Source organism: Mustela erminea, chromosome 8 (assembly GCF_009829155.1).
Source record: "Mustela erminea isolate mMusErm1 chromosome 8, mMusErm1.Pri, whole genome shotgun sequence".
Classification (NCBI taxonomy): domain Eukaryota; kingdom Metazoa; phylum Chordata; class Mammalia; order Carnivora; family Mustelidae; genus Mustela; species Mustela erminea.
Window position 1 is genome coordinate 28,269,558 of NC_045621.1, and position 17,899 is coordinate 28,287,456.

The following is a 17,899-nucleotide window of genomic DNA, read 5'->3' on the forward strand; positions in this document are numbered from 1 at the left end:
CCCTGAGATCATGACCTGAGCCGAAGGCAGAGGCTTTAACCCACTGAGCCACTCAGGCACCCCTCCTTTAATCATTTTTTTGACATCAAGCAAAATATACTTCAGTTAATGACTTAATAAAAAGAAAGCAAACTATAAAGAATTTACCTACCCCTGCAGTTGCTGCTGTTGGTGAGAGGAAAGGGGCACTCTTGGTTTGTTCCAGCCAGTGTAATCCTGGTTACACCTCAGTTTTTTAACAGAAAGAGGAGCTGGTTGAGGAAGAAATCCCAAACTTCTTTTGGCAGAGGGAGTTTGGCTTGAAACATTAGTCCTATAAAAAAGAACAAATAGTGCATTAGCAAAACAATTTTGCATGTTATTTTTTCCCCTAGCAGATTCAGAGAAGCCAGTATCTGGGGGAAAAAAAATCCTAAACTTGAAGAAATATCAGTAATAATGGTCACCTCTGGAAAAACTCCCCAAGTGTAAATTAGCAAGTCTGTCAATAGACAGCTGAAGAGGCATATGATACGATATCTACTTAACCTATCATTATTCATGACTTGAGAAAAACTGTAATATAGTTTTACTTTGCTATTTACTTTTACTCACTTAATGGATGTGATACATCAGTTTTCCTAGTCTTAAAAACATGGAGGCAGTTATTTTTTTCCTATTACAAATAACGACACAAAAATACTCCTTTACATCATCTCCTGGAGAACTTCCTTTAGTTTATATGCTTAGAAGTGAAAATGTGAGGAATAAGCATTTTTAATTTTTACTTTTCTGAGACCTTGACTGTTTTCCAAAAACGCTGTACCAATTTTCATTTCCACTAACAGTGAACTGCCATTTCACATGGTTTCCATTAATGAGTGAAACTGATCTCACTGTTGTTCTATTTTGCATATTCCTGATTACTGCTGAAGTTGAACATAGTTTTACAATTGTTATTCTCTGAACTGCTTCTCTGTACCCTTAGTTTTATATAGGGTTCTTAATGATCTGTATTTCATATTCTATGTATTTTCCATGTATCTCATATTCTAATATGTATTTCCATGTATTTCATATTCTAATCCTTTGTCTATTATATGTTCTAAGGTTTTTTTTTTTTTTTTAAGATTTTATTTATTTGATAGAGAGCACAAGCAGGGGGAGTGGCAGGAAGAGGAAAAGGGAGAAGCAGGCTCCTTTGCTGAGCAGGGAGCAGGCTGTGGGGCTTGATCCCAGGACACTGGCATCACAACCTGAGCTAAAGGCAACGCTTATCTGACTAAGCCATGCAGGAGCCCTGTATATGTTTTAAGCCTTTACACAGTTTTTAATCAACCTTTTGTTTTTTTTCTTTCAGAATTCAGTTTTTACTGGTTGTTCTGAAGATCAGTAGACATTTCAATTTGTATACAATTCTTAGTGTATGTACCAAAAATCTAAAAAATCATGTAGTTGTTAATTATTTTCTAAAATTTCTTCCAGTGACCTTCCAGCTTAAAATTTGAAGACAAATTTTCCTTAATCAAGTACCAATTTATGATAACTAATACCTAATAATTTTTCTTACCAACTACCAATATCTTCAAAAGTTGATATGCTCTTACACTGTTAAGTCCCATTAATTTGCAATTTAATATCATATACTCTACATTCTCAAATTTTCAATCTTGCACAGCACATTAACAAGGTTACTAGGGGGGCGCCTGGGTGGCTCAGTGGGTTAAGCCGCTGCCTTCGGCTCAGGTCATGCTCTCAGGGTCCTGGGATCAAGTCCCGCATCGGGCTCTCTGCTCAGCGGGGAGCCTGCTTCCTCCTCTCTCTCTCTCTCTCTCTGCCTGCCTCTCCGCCTACTTGTGATCTCTCTCTGTCAAATAAATAAATAAAAAATAATAAAAAATAAAATCTTTAAAAAAAAAAAAAAAAAAAAACAAGGTTACTAGGAAAACTGGATTGCCAGGACCAAGATGTTACAGAGTGTACAAAATTCTGACACAGGGAGCCAGGATCAAGAAGTAGTTTTCTTTAGGAAAAAATTCTACCAAAAACATGGGAAAAGAGTAATTTAAAATTTTCATGACCTATTAAATGCATGACTGACTCCAAACTGCCATTTAGTATGCTTGGTATTATGAGCTAGAAAAAGTATCCCATCTATGGAATGTTAAGCTGACACCCAAGACAATCAAAGCCTTCCATATTTGATATCCCACTACTTTCTGGCTGTACCAAGAAACAATTAGCAAATGATCTAACCTCTTAAAAAAAATTACACTTAAAAAAATGGGATGTGGTGGGATTTCCTCCTTAAATATGTTTCTAAAGGTACTAAAAAACTTGCATTTATAATATAAGTGATAAAAATCTTTCTCTAGATTATACAAGAAAGGGAGAAAGGGACCACTGATAAGACATGGTTTATGGTTATTAATCAGATGTGGCTTTCTCTCCTGCTTCATCTGAGGCTGGACACTCCTCATTTTTAGCCTCTCCATTTTCTTTCTTTTTAAAAAAGCTTTTAATTATTTATTTGACAGAGAGGGAGAGCGCGCGAGCGCGCGCCCAAGCAGAGGGAGCTACAAAGAGGGAGAAGGAGGACCCCCACTAAGCAGGGAGCCCAACACAGGGCTCAATCCCAGAACCCTGGGCTCACAACCAGAGCCAAAGGCGATGTTTAACTAAATGAGCTACCCAGAGGCCCCAGTTTCTGTTTTCTGAAGGTAAGTCTTTTGTTTACTGGTTAGTCACTTTAGCCTGTTTCACTCTGCTTCCCTTTTCTCCTTTTGTTTCAACTTTTTTTTTGTCTGAAGATTAATCCTTTCCTACTGCCTTTTTCTGGCTTTATTAGCAGGTTTCCCCTCCTCTGCTGCCTCCTTGGCACCCCCCACCCCCAAACACAGAGCTGACCTCCCTTTGGGCATCCTGGTGGCAAGCCACAGTGCAACTAGAGCCTCTTTCCAAAGCTGGGCTGCCTGGCCACTGCCCTATGGTTTCATTTTTTGTGTCTTAAGAACTCTATAATTCTGTAAAGTCAAGTCACAGAATATTTTCCTATTATTTTCTCCTAAAAGTTTTTTTTAAATTTTTTTTAAAGATTTTTATTTATTTATTTGACAAAGAGCACAAGCAGGGAGCCGGAGAGGGAGAAACAGGCTCCCTGCTGGTAGGGAGCCCAATGCAGGACTTGATTCCAGGACCTTGGAATCATAAGCTGAGCCAAAAGCAGACACTTAACAACACTTAACAACACTTAACAAGGAGCCCCTCTCCTAAAACATTTAATTCTCATCTTCCTACTACTTAGGTCTTTAATCTCCTTAGATTTTCTTTTTTTAAGATTTTATTTGTAAGTAATCTCTACGCTCAATGCAGGTCTGGTACTCACAAATCCAAGATTATGGGTCACATGCTCTACTGACTGAACCAGCTAGGTGCCCTTACCCTACAATTTATCATTAGTTTTCTATTAGTTTTATCTTACTGTGCATTACTACATACAGCAAGGTGTATTTGCTTCCATCTTTTTTCATCTTTATATTGTAATTGTTTCTTTTTTTTTTTTTTTAAAGATTTTTATTTATTTATTTGACAGAGAGAGATCACAAGTAGACAGAGAGGCAGAGAGAGAGAGAGAGGAAGGGAAGCAGGCTCTCCGCCGAGCAGAGAGCCCGATGTGGGACTCGATCCCAGGACCCTGAGATCATGACCTGAGCCGAAGGCAGCGGCTTAACCCATTGAGCCACCCAGGTGCCCCTGTAATTGTTTCTTTTAAATAGCATATAGATTACTTTTCTTCCTTTAAAATCCAGTCTTTCTCTTTTTTTAAATTCCCCTCCAGTCCTTCTCTTTAACTGGAACATTTTGTATTTATATTTAACGTCATGACTGATTTGGACTAGTAACCTTTTTTTTTTGGATTAGTAACTTTTAATATCCGTGTACTAATTCTATCACTTTTGTCATTTCTGAGTACTTATTAATTTTTCTCCTCCATATGAGTTGTATTTTTCTGCTTGTTTGTCTGCCTAGTATGTTTTCTTGGATGTCAAACATGGAAAATTTTATCTTATTGGGTGCTAGATATTTTTGATTTCTATAAACATTCTGGAATTCTGCTCTGAGATGTGATTAGGTTACCTGGAAACAGTATGTTACTTTGGGGTCTTTGCTTTTAAGGTTTCTTATATGGGAACAGAGCAGCAGTTAGTTCAGGGATAGATTTCCTTGCCAATGAGGCAAGACCTTTCTTAGCACGCACACTCCTGCTATCAGGAAAAGGAATGATGTCTGGCTTTATGTGAACTTCAAGTATTATTCCCTTAGATCCTGTGGGTACTTCCTTCCCAGGCCTTGGCTAGTTTTCTCTCCTGTATAAGCTGATCAGCAGTCAACTAAATACTCAAGGGGGACCCTCTGCAGATCTCTGCCATTCTTGCTCTGTGCAGTTATCCCCTCTCGTCTCTGTTCTGTGAATTCCAGATGCCTTGGCCTCCCACGACTCCTAGTTCCATATCCTCAATCAGGAAGAGCACAGGGCTCTGCCTGGTTCCTCCTTCTTACATGGAAGCCAAAAGAACTTTCTCCAAGAAGCAACGTGGGGCAGTCATAAGGCTAATTTCATTTATTTCCCATCTCTCATGGATTACTGTCCTTCACTGCCTCATGTCCAATGTCATGAGACCCGTAATATTTAATGCATTTAGGTCCTCAGTTGCTTCATGAAGGCAGGCAAATATGGTCCCTCTTACTCCATCTTGGCCAGAAGTGGAAGTTACCTTTAACTTTTTAAAGATTTTTTTATTTATTTGACAGAAATCACAAGTAGACGGAGAGGCAGGCAGAGAGAGAGAGGGAACAGGCTCCCTGCTGAGCAGAGAGCCCGACGCGGGACTTGATCCCAGGACCCTGAGATCATGACCTGAGCCGAAGGCAGCGGCTTAACCCACTGAGCCACCCAGGCGCCCCCCTTTAACTTTTTAATAAGTGCTACTTGAGTTCTCAAAAGTAACTTAAAATGTATTAATTGCCCTACACTCTACCCCACTCCTATACTTCTCCTTATTGTCTAATATTTTATTAATTTTTTTGCTTTCAAGCCTATTGTATCCTCATTTTATAAAAACTATCAAACTATTTAGATGTATAAAATAATCCCTAATGGATATTAGTAATAGTAGTAGCCTCTGGAAAAATAAACAACTAGGAATTAAAATAGAAAGGGAGATTTACCTTCCACTGTACGTACCCTGCAACTTCTGAAGTTTCTACCATATGCACTTATTAATTATACAAAAGAATTTTAAAAGTATTTAGATATTTAAATATGCTTTTATAATTTTTTTGCTGATATTTTCATTCCTTCCTTTGTTCAGTTTGCTTCTTGCAGAATAAACTGTCTCTGTATCTAAAAACAGCATTATTTGTCTGCACTCTTGAATTTTAGTTTAGCTGGTTATAGAATTCTTTTATGCTATTACTCCAGTGTCTTCCGTTTCTGTTGTTGCAAATGTCAATCTCCTTTCCCTTTATAAATGATGTATTTTCCTTCAAGGAGCTTTTAAAATTTCATCTACAATGTGGATTTTTTTTTTTTTTTTAATATCTGCTGTTTGGTATTTGCTAAAGCTTTTCACTGTGTGGACTTTCATCATTTTCATCCATTGTTTCTCTGACAAATTCCTTGTCTTTATGTTCCTTGGCCGTATTTTCTCCAAAATGCTATTAAGACATGGAAGATAGGGGTGCCTAGGTGGCTTAGTTGGCTAAGCCTCTGATCTAGGTTTCAGCTCAGGTCATCATCTCATGATTGTCAGATAGAGCCCTACATCCAGCTCTGTGCTCAATGGTGAATCTGCTTAAGAATCTCTCTCTCCCTCTACCCTCCCTCCCCTCCCACCTGGCACATGCGCTTTCTCTAAAATAAATCTTTTAAAAAAAGGGGGGGGGCCTGGGTGGCTCAGTGGGTTAAAGCCTCTGCCTTCGGCTCAGGTCATGATCCCAGGGTCCTGGGATCGAGCCCTGAATCAGGCTCTCTGCTCAGCAGGGAGCCTGCTTCCTCCTCTCTCTCTGCTTGCCTCTCTGCTTACCTGTGATCTATGTCAGTCAAATAAATAAATAAAATCTTTAAAAAAAATAAAAAAATAAAAAAAGACATGGAGGATACACCATAGAGCCCAACATAACTCTCCTCATTTCACTGCACACTTAACACTTTCTCTCTGTGTTGCATTCCACAATCAGGCACTCCTGACTTATTTAGTAGTTGCCACAGTGTGGACCTCTAAGCTGCATGGGACTTTAGAGATTCAGAATTCCTGCCCCTATGCAGGTAACACAAATGCCAGTCACTGAAATTCCCATTTCTGTGTATTTACACTCTGCTTAGGGAGCATTAGGCAAGCAGCACATTTATGGTTCCAAACCCAAAGTGTTTTGCCTTGGCTTATCAGCACAGAGAGCAGTTCTGAATTTGTAGCTTTATATAAGAAATGAAATTCTGGCCTGGGGTCATGTTCAGTTCCAATCTCATGCTGGTTTTCTAAACACTTGACTCTAGTCTGTTTTCCATGTGCCTTATGAGGTCAGTCTTTACTCAGTATCAGATTTTTCTCACTGATTTGGAAATTTTCACTTCATCTTTGAACAAAGCTTTGCATTAAAAAAAAATTTCTTTCCCTTAGCCAACCTGATGTACAGTGAATTCTATTATTTTGAGGGGAATTTGTACATTTAATTATTTACAAACTAAATTTAGTTTTTGTAAAAACTTGGATTCCTTTAAGTTTATTTATTTATTTATTTTTAGTTTAATTTTTTAAAAAAGATTTTATTTATTTGACAGAGAGGTAGTAAGAGAATGCAAATAGACAGAGCCACAGGCAGAGGTACAGAAGCAAGCAGGCTCTCTGCTATACAAGGAGCCCTATGTGGGGCTTGATTCCAGGACGCTGAGATTATGACCTGAGCCAGGATGCTGGGATTATGACCTGAGTGGAAGGCAGCCACTTAACTGAATGAGACACCCAGGCACCACTAAGAATCTTCTAATAAGCAGATATATATCTTTCTCTTAAATCCAAATAACTTAGTTACATGCAGTTATAAAGTGCAGTTATAAAGTGAAATACCACCCAAGACTGAATATACCTAAAAACACAGTATCAAATTCTTTACTTCACCTCAATCATTTGAGGGTTTTTTTAACTACTTTGACTGAAATGCTACTAAAAAACAAAGTATCCATAAGTCATTATATAGCCTATCTATTATACATCACCATTACACTTACCTTTTTGTATTTACCACTGTCCCTCTGGACTACATTCCAAGATCATACCTTCTTCACAAGTACTCAGCAGTTGTCTTGTATATTTATATTCAGTAAGTCTCAAAAAAAAAATTAAACTTTATCTATAGGATCAGCAATTAAATTTCTGAGCAGCCTTTTTCAGTAAAAGATATTAATTGTAAAAATGTGTACAACTTGTTTTTTTAAAGAAAATGTCTCAACTTTTGGTAGTAGCTTAACAAATACACAGGCAACGAAGGCAGTTGGAAATGCCTTAGGAGAGATCTTAGTATGTTCATCGCTTGGCATGATAGAAAAATACACTGGTCTAGAATGTGATCCCTTTGCCAGTCACAACCTGTGGCCTCAGTACAAATCTCCCTAGACCTCACAGTTTATTCATTTGTTGATGAACATAAAAAAAAATTTTTTTTTTCAAAGAAACATCTGAAAATTAAAACATTTCTAGAGTACTATCTAACTAAAATGTCATGAGTCTCGGATTCTCATCAATTTTGTTATTTTAAAGTATTCTCTTAGACCATAATGGACAGCCTACCCCCTTAATTCAATATTCTGAAGAAGAGAGCACTTCCAAGTTCTTCACAAGGTATATAACCAACACATACCTGTCTAAATTAGTGCTACCAGAGGTGTAGTCCTTGGATCCAGTTCTGCTACCATAAAAGGATGATGACTGTAAAGGTAAAAGCCCTTAAAGAAAAAGGAAAAATTTAATTCCTGAATCAACCATTCAAGTTCACTTAGTCATAAAATTATGCATTAGGCCTGTTCATATTTAACTCTTTTCCCCCCTTTTTCTTCATCAAAGTAATATAGATGCATGTTAAAAGATCAACACTTTGGAAATGTTATTAACAGCAAAGAACATTCTCCTGCCCCAAAACTCTACAAATTATGCTTCTAAATTCTAACCATTTTTTAAAACTTAAGTTTTCCTCATTTCTTTCATATAGTTTCTACTATTTAATTTATTCATTATAAACAGTTATCAGTTACCTCCACTATGAAAAATTAGAATTTCTCATTTACATCACCCCATTCTTGTTCTCTTCTCTCCTTATTCTCTTGTTAGTTTCACTAATTACCTTTGTAACTTTAACACACTTAAAGCTTCTACATTTGGTTCTATGAACCTTCTTATCACATGACCACTTACTTCCTTCTCCCTCCTCTTCCACATCAACTTTTGAAAGACATACCTTAACTTCAACATTATTAAGGCTTATTATATCTTTAAGCATTCTGTTTTCTAATTATAGGTTGATTATAAAAGCTGAAAACCCGTAAGTGGAGTTAATGTGATGTATTATTATTTCAGAGGTAAGAATTATATTAGATCCTTTTTTCTGGAGGAGTTGGATCTCATAATCCTATACCACTAAAAGAAGAAGGTTTCTAGAGTCCTAATCAAATGGATTCTCTTAAACTCTCAAAATCATGCCATATTTTAGTTTGCTTCAATTTAATTTCCAGCTGACATATAACATTCAAATGAATGCCACACGGATGAGTCTCTAAGGAGTTCAGAGGATCAGAGAGGTATGTTAAATGTGGGAAACACTGACATCAATTCGTGGACTGTCTTTCAGTTTTTGTAAAAACAGGGTACAAGATGAGCTTAACAACTGCTTTAGGCCATAATTCCAAGATCTTCTGGAACTTCTAACATGTAACAACACTGATAAAATTCAGCTTCAGCCCCTTTAACTCCTTGGATTCACTCTATGATCCAGGTACTTTTGATAATGAGAGTTTAATTTTAGGCAGTTAAACAGGGAAGAAGGTAAAGGTTAGATTCTTTGTTAAAAGAATAAAAATTCCCTTACATTTCTAATACTTTAGCCAAGTACTGGATACAAATTTGGCACCTAATAACTAGTACTGAATCAAGCAGTACTCCTGAATAATGTAGAAAGGTATGTCTCAGTTTAGGTTTTTATTTCTAGTCTAAAACAACACATCATATAATAAATGAGGATCTTATATTAAGACCAAATACTTACCTGATGTCCTATTCTCTTCTGACTGTTTCAAACTCAGCTGCTTCTCTCTACTGCTGGTTAAATACTTTCTGGAAGGATCTGTCATAGCCTTGTTGTTCCTACAGTTAATGATTTAATTCAATATATATATATATATATACATATACATACACACACACACACACACACACACACAGGTGTATAAAGACATAGTTATCATTTCAGAATATTTACATTTGACATACAGTTAAAAATTTCTTAAGTCGCATTTCCCCCATCTATTATTCCCAAATACTTGAACCTACACAAGTGGAATGGGACCAGTCAGAGATATGCTTGTACTTTGATTAAAAGTGCTAATTTTAGGAGGACCATCATGCATAAAGCCTGTGGCACATAATGCAGATACTCTACCCAGATTCCCTCTTACCCCATTTTTGTGTCCTCTCTTCCACGCCAATTTAGGTATGTATTTGACAGTGAGTACTTAGGGTTCTTTTTCACAGACTGTCCTCAAGCTACTAGAGATCCTTTGCCTACACTCTGAGAGAATCACAGGTAAGGTCAAAGAGCCCAGCTCGCTTACCTTGGATTAGAAAAAGTTAAAGTGAAAAAAAAAATTTTTTTTTTTTAAGGTGAAATTTATATAACAGATTTTCTCTCTGGAATTAGATCAACCTCTTTATTTTTTTTTAAGATTTTATTTATTTATTTGACAGAGAGAGATCACAGTAGGCAAAGAGGCAGGCAGAGAGAGAGAGGGGGAAGCAGGCTCCCTGCTGAGCAGAAAGCCCGATGTGGGGCTTGATCCCAGAACCCTGAGATTATGACCTGAGCCAAAGGCAGAGGCTTAACCCACTGAGCCACCCAGGCACCCCATAGATCAACCTCTGTTATATAAACCTCTGCTTGATTTTCGTGTGAGAACACACTCAGGCTTAATTCTGACTTGCTTTCCCCACTCGCTTCCTGGTATCCCCTGGGTGTACTTTCTTAATAAAATCTCCATTTCAGGGTCTGCTTCTGGAGAACTTGATCTACAACAGCTGGTTCTAGAAATGGGCCTAGGAAGCACATGTCTATGGAGAGTATTTTGGAACTGGACTACTTATTTGACAATAGCAACAGAAATCCCACTGCTGGCGATAACACCTTTGGGACCTTATAGTTTACAATTACTGTGATTTTTCATCTGTAGTGAACTGGGATGGGATAAACGAGAAGAGAATATGGCTCATGCAGTATCTCTAGCATTTAAGAAATGTGGTAGATCACACAATGGATCTTATTGGGGTTACAGAAATGGTCTAAAACTAGATTATGGTCACAATTGCACAACTCAATAAATTTACCCAAAATTACTGAACTGTACATTTTAAACAAGTACATTTTATTTTTAAAATATTAAAATAAATATTAATATTAAATTTTAAAAATTTAAAATACATCCCAAATTATTTCTTTCTTTGACCCTAGATCCCCCATCAAGAAACGCCATCTAGTCTATTTTCCTATCCCTTAATGGGCCTGGCCTTGTGATTTCCTTTCCCCACAGACTCCAAAAGACATAACAGTGTATAAGTCCTGATTGTAAGGCTACAGGCACTTTGCAAATTTACATTCACTCTCTTGAAACGCTGACATTGTTATGTGACTAGCTCTCAGCAATGCACCAGATGATGAAAGACACATGGCCCAATCACCCTCATCACCCAACCAATAGGCAGCCAATGGCCAGTCATATGGGTAAGGCCATTGTGCACCAACCAGCGACTAGCAAACTAACAACTGACCATGTGCATGAGAAAATGAGAGAACCGAGCCACAATCAGCCAATTCTGGCCCTGACAAGCAGAACCACTCAAGTCGCCATCAACTCATGGGCAATAATAGTTATTACTATTTCCTTTTAAAGTTTTTATTTATTTATTTGACAGAGTGAGGGAAACAGCAAGAGAGGGAACACAAGCAGAGGGAGTGGAAGAGGGAGAAGCAGGCCTCCCACTGAGCAGGGATCCTGGCACGGGCCTCGTTCCCAGGACCCTGGGATCATGACCTAAGCCAAAGGCAGAATCCTAACGACTGAGCCACCCATGCGCCCCAACAGTTACTATTTTAACTCACTAAGTTTTGGAGTGGTCTGTTACACAGCCACAGGTAACTGATATATGTTATATGGAATAATAACCATAAAGACTACAGAACTGGTTGGGTGTTGCTATGAGTACTGATCTGCTCAACAGAGATAATGATAGATTCAGTTGAGCCAACTACCAACTTAAAGAAAAAATACCATGAAAAATCACTCATCCAAAGACAGTTGCAGCCCAGATCTTTAGGATTTAAGAAAAAGACCAGACTGTTTCCAGCAAAGAAAGTACACACTCCTTAACACTACTCCTGGCATAGGACTAAGGCCTGGAAGAGACTGACTATGACTATGGGTCATCAGTCAGAGCTAGGCATCATGAACTGGGTGCTAACATCCCCTAAGAGCCATAAGACCAGGAAGTTACAAAAGTAATGCAGCATTAATATGGAAGTGATATATCTGGGATGAGTTCTAAGTAAGCAGGAATATGAAACAAGAACAGGCTTTATAAATACTCTCTATAACCAAGTGAAAGAAGAAAAACTTGCCCTAATTCATGGATACATCATCTTGCTGTCTTGCTAGAGGATAAAAATGAACTGCTGCTGCATTACAGACCCATTAGGGTGCTGCCCAAAAACACAGCGGTGAAAGGAAAGCCTCTAGTGTGCAGACTTTGAGAGGTATACTTCATTATCCACTTTGTGTGGAGAAAAGAGTAGGCCATGGATTCCTGGATACAGGATGGAGAGACAGAAAAATCTGCACGGACAGTCAGCGGCCTGCAAGTAACAAGCCTGAAAGATCAAGGAGAAATGATTTATGGAAGAGGTATATGAATAGCCATATGGAAATGTGAACACTTCATATTAGCCAAAAGGCTGAGAAGCGATTGGAAATGTGTACAAAGGGTGAGGATCTTTTTCACATACTAATGCTCATCAGAGAACTTCACTAAAGAGACATCGAACAATCAGGTCCTGGATCCCAGAGGGGGAACTTTTTTTCACCTATGGGGACAGTAAGAATCCCATTTAATCTATAGCTATGGCTGCTACTCATTTTGGTAGAGCATCAGGCAAAGAAAGGAACTGCCATACTATCAGAAGTAACTGACTTTGATTATTATAAGGAGGTACATGGCTGATGCTAGATAATGAGGGCAGGAGGAATAGGGAGTAATGGGGACTTACTAAGGAATCTCTTAGTGTTTGTCACATTCAGTTTTAACAACAAATGGGCAATTTCAGCAACCATCGCCGGCACAAGCACATAGTGATCAGGGGCTCATCCTCACAAGGATGAAGATCTTAGTCATATCACTAGGCAAATCACCAAGACCAGCAGATGTATTAATGGAGAATGCAGCAAATCTAGAATAAATGGCAGAAGAAAAAGATGGTAACATTGGTTACAACCTCAAGGCTATCTATACAAATGAGGACAAAAAAGTCTATTGCTCATCCCTCTAATGCTCCCTTTTTTTTCATGCAGAATTTGGGCAGCATCAATGTGAAGAATCTGTGATAACAGCGAATGAACTTAATACTTATGCTCTATCAGAGCCCTTCAGACCCCTTTTTATAGTGTTCACACTTCCAGACTATGTGTTTCAACACACCTGCAGTTAGTTCTTCTTTAGAGGACTGCCTTTGGGCTACTTAAAATACTTTGCCCAACGGGCAGAGCCACAGAACCAATGATGGAACAGTATGAGAACATGAAAGCCCCCTTCCTTACTTCAATTTGGAACAGGCCCAGCGCCCCCTGCTAGATCAAGATGAAGCCTACTTTCCCTGAAAGACACCCTCACAGGCTTCCAGCTTCCGCTCCTTCCCTGTCTTACTTTCCTCACTTTGATCTCTCCTATGAGCACTTTCTTAACAAGTCACTTGTACAACTATATTAATCTAGAGTCTTCTAGGAAACTCAAACTTGAAAAAATCTAACTGTAATATTGTGAGAAGTGTTATTAGCCCAGAACAAAGATCAGAAATGCAGGGCTCACAGGACAGAATTCTAAGTGGATAAAGTGGGGTGATCCCAAAGTGTGGTGAATGTGGTGAACTGGCAGGCAACATGCTATTACAATTACCTTTTGGTGCATCTGTTCCATGAAACTCAGAAAGCTAAAACACTCCACTTCCTAGTTATTGTTCAAGATGTGAAGTAAGAGAAGATATGTGTTCAAGATGTGAATTAAGATAATTACATATAACTGAGTAATAGCTGGAAAGTGGAAGTAAGGCAGAGGTCATGTGTTCTCTCTGTGATGGCAAAAATCATTTTGGAGGTGTCTGATTTCTCCTTAAAGATTTCTCATCTTGGTAGTGGAAGCATGGCTCCAAGATGACAGTTTCCGACTCAGCTATTCACTTTGATGACAGCCAGCAGCATCTTTGGTGACCTGATCTGGGGCACAGCTCTCAAAATCATTCTGAAAGTTTAACCCACAGGCTAAATCAACTTCATAGTCTCTAAAGGCAAACATCTTTGTGTGTAAACTAGGCAACTGAATTTTGTTTCCTACAACTAGTCCCTGAATCCACAAAAGCTGTTAGTAGAACGGGGTGCTACCATAACAAGCCTGAACTACATAGCACTAGCCACAGTAGGAAGGTGGAGAGTAAGGACATAGATATTACATACTGGAAAGCCAATAAGGACTATTATATTGCACCAAAATATTTATAAAACTGTTATCTGTAAGGGTCCCTGGGTGGCTCAGTCGGTTAAGTGTCTGACTCTTGGTTTCAACTCAGGTCATGATCTCAGGGTTGTGAGATCAAGGCCCATATCAGGCTCTGCACACAGTAGGGAGTCTGCTTGAGATTCTTTCTCCCCCTCTTCCTCTGCCCCTCCCATAACTCACATACGTGCATGCATGCACACTCAAATAAATTTTTTTTTCCACTTCTTAAAATTTTTATTTTATTATTTATTTATATTTATTTTCAGCATAACAGTATTCATTGTTTTTGAACCACACACAGTGCTCCATGCAATACGTGCCCTCCCTAATACCCTCTAATAAATATTTTTAAAAAACCAAAACAACCCTGCTATCTGCAGTCCTGAGAAGCAGACTGCATACTTACTGAACCTACAGCTCTAAAAGTGAACCAATAAGAACACTGCTCTGTGGTTTCAGCAAGGTCCTTTTCAAGAAAGATAAATTCGGGTAAGGGCTAGCCACCTTACAATCAAGGAATGTAAGGCCAGGAATTGAAACTGTCTGGTAATTTGAGACCATATGGGATCAAAAAAATCCAACTGCTTCAGATTCTCAAACTGAGGCAATGAAAGGAGGTAACTGAGGAAATAGTTTGTGGGGGGGGGGAACTCATGTTAATATTAAAGGAAACACGATTAAGGGTATACAGCAACATTCTATATTGTCTTCATACGTTTTCTGTAAAACTAAAATTATTTCAAAACTTAAGAGTTTATTAAAACAAAAAATCCAAACAACAAAAATTTTGGCCCCAATTCTTTCTCAAGCCTATAAAATCCTGTTTGCTCTACCTTTAAAGAAACTTCTAGCTTTCCAGAACTCCTAGATTTCTGGATACTTCCAAACTCCCAGAACTATATCAGCATGAAGCAGGCTACAAAAGCTGCAAGGCCCCAAGAAGAACAGTCTTCAAGATCCACTTCACCTATGGCCTTGAAAGATAACAGACAAAGGAAATCTACCAGAAGACAAAGTTAGGAGTCAAATGAAGTACAATGAGGAAGGGAGTTTCTCCCAGAGGATAGAACAGAGACTGCTACAAGGACTAATCAAGAACTTACTCTGCTACTTTCACTGTCTTCACAACCTTTGCCTACCAAGATTTTATTGCTGCTACAGAACAGCAATTCAAGTCTCCTATTCTTGTCTTTTCTAAATGGAAACTTTTACTGTGGTTATCCTACGCCTATGGCAGCAATGTATAATGATATATGTATGGACATGGGAGTGGGGAATACAGACGAACTTGGCTTTTAGGGGTTTTTTTAGGTAACAGACCATAAGGCACATGGTTGAAGGCACATTTAGACCTATGGAGAGAACTGCACATCACCCAGAGGTCCTGACTCTGAACTGGATACAGTGACTAAACCTATGGGAAGAACAATTAACAGATCTATTTCTATGGCCACAGAGGTAAACTACAGCAGACTGTCAGTTGTTCCCAAATAACAACCGTACCGTACTGCCATAACAGAATTTGGGCTAGGCTAGGTATATTTTCCAGAGTTTCTCCTAATTTGATATAACCATATGACCAAATTCTGGCTAATGTGCACTGAAGTGGTGTGTACAATTTCCAGCATAAAGGAAAGCAATATGCCCTGCCTTTGTTTCTTTCCCCATTCCCACCAACAGGCATGCAGAAATGAAAGTGAATGCTGAAGCAGCTATCTTGGTTCACAAAGTGGACGTTAGTTATTAAGAATTATAGATCAGTAAGACAGAAAGAATCTGAGTCCATGGTGACTGTAGTTTCAAATGTCACACCAGTCCTATCACCTACTCAGTTTTACATCTGTTATAGCAGCAGAACAAAAATTCCCATAAATACATAAAGTTTCCTTAGCTTTTTCCCAACTTCCTTCTGGTGACCTTTAACCTACAATACCAGTTCCTTGACTATCAACTAATTTTTGTTATGGTACTAATTGACCATTTGCAATGATGTGCAGGGAGCCAGAGAGTATTATGCTAGGCAAAATAAGTCAGTCAGAGAGATAAATACCATATGATTTCACTCATATGTGTAATTCAAGAAACGATCTAGAGAACAAAGAGAGGAAAATCAAAAAACAGGCTACAGTCTCTTAACTATAGAGAACTGATAGTTACAAGAGGAGAGGTGGGTGGGAAGATGGGTTAAAAAGGGGTTGGGGATTAAGGAGAACACGTGTTGTGATGAGTAGTGGGTGTTGTATGTAAGTGCTGAATCACTAAATTGTACACGTAAGTATCACACTGTATGCTGACTGGAAATTAAATAAAAACTTTAAAAAAAAAAAGGTATTAACTGAGGTATTTCATAACAGTGTAGTAAATATTCTCCCCCACACAGTTAAAACCAAACCAAACCAAACCCCCTCATGATGAGGAAGAGACCAAGTTGGTGACTGTCCTGCTATAGGTCTACCCTCTTTTGTTCAACCAGAAAATAACTCTAAAAGATTGATGTTCCTCGCCTAGAACCCATGTCTGGTTTACAGCACACCCCCACCCCTGCCACTTTTTTTTTTTTTAAGAGAGAGAGCATGCTCACGTGCCGGGGGTGGGGGTGTGGGGATGGTATGGGAAGGAGAGAGAATCTTAAGCAGGCTTCACCCCCAGTATGGAGCCCGACATGGAGCTCAATTTCACAACACTGAGATCATGACCTGAGATGAAATCACAGTTGGATCCTTAACTGACTGAGCCACCCAAGCACCCTAGGTTCACATCCTTTTACTCCTAGGCTAACTTTTCATGGGTTGGGGGGGATCGCAAAGGGAAGGAAAGAATTCACAACAGAAGAGCAGCCAACAAGAAACATCTGTTCAGGGGCACCTGGGTGGCTCAGTCGGTTAAGCATCTGACTCTTGGTTTAAGCTCAGGTCATGACTTTAGGGTCATGAAACAGAGCCCCACATGGGGCTCTCTGCCCAGTGGAGAATCTGCTTCCCCCCTCCCTTTACCTTCCCCTCATTCATGTACATTCTCTCAAATAAATAAACCTTTAAAAAGATTTTTAAAAATTAAAAAAACAAACAACTGCTTAGAGTTCTTTAATTCTATTCTTCCTCTAAGTATTGCAGATTAAAAAAAGCTAGGATGGCTGGGACGCCTGGGTGGCTCAGTTGGTTGGACGACTGCCTTCGGCTCAGGTCATGATCCTGGAGTCCCGGGATCGAGTCCCGCATCAGACTCCCAGCTCCATGGGGAGTCTGCTTCTCTCTCTGACCCTCTGACCTTCTCCTCGTTCATGCTCTCTCTCGCTGTCTCTCTCTCAAGTAAATAAATAAAATCTTTAAAAAAAAAAGAAACGTTTCTTTAAAAAAAAAAAAAAAAAAAAAGCTAGGATGGCAGAAGGGCAATGAAATAAGCAGAGCAACAGCAATGGCCAAATACTCTATGAAGCCTGTAATCTACCATCACCAAAATACTTTTAATTCTTTTTTAAAAATTTTATTTATTTGAGATAGAGTAAGCGAGCATGAGGCGGGTGGAGGGGCAGAAGGAGACGGAGAAGCAGCAGACTCCCTGGTGAGCAGGGAGGCCAATGCAGGGCTCCATCCCAGGACCCCAAAATCATGACCCGAGCTAAAGGCAGACCCTTTAAGCAACTGAGTAACCAAGGTGCCCCCAAAATACTTTAAATTCTATTCTATCTTTAGAATTCTCATAAACTGAACCCCTCTCCCCACCACCAATTTTCCATAGTGAGTGTACTTTCCATTATAAGAAACACTGACCTAGTGCCATAAAGGTTTTTTTATTTGTTTTTTAAGGATTTTATTTTATTTATTTGAGAGACAGAAAGAGCA

The 17,899-nt window shown here is 38.8% G+C and overlaps 1 protein-coding gene across 6 annotated transcripts in view; it reads right to left on the minus strand.

The window, feature by feature from the left end:
- Nucleotides 1-17,899, minus strand: part of USP37 (ubiquitin specific peptidase 37) — an 86,167-nt gene that overhangs the window by 49,463 nt on the left and 18,805 nt on the right. For all 6 annotated transcript variants that reach the window (XM_032354807.1, XM_032354805.1, XM_032354804.1 and 3 more), the window contains 3 exons: nucleotides 9,295-9,392; nucleotides 7,897-7,981; nucleotides 152-313 (listed from right to left, as the gene is read on the minus strand). In XM_032354807.1, coding sequence (XP_032210698.1) covers nucleotides 152-313; nucleotides 7,897-7,981; nucleotides 9,295-9,392 — 345 coding nt within the window. The remainder of the gene's footprint in view (nucleotides 1-151; nucleotides 314-7,896; nucleotides 7,982-9,294; nucleotides 9,393-17,899) is intronic.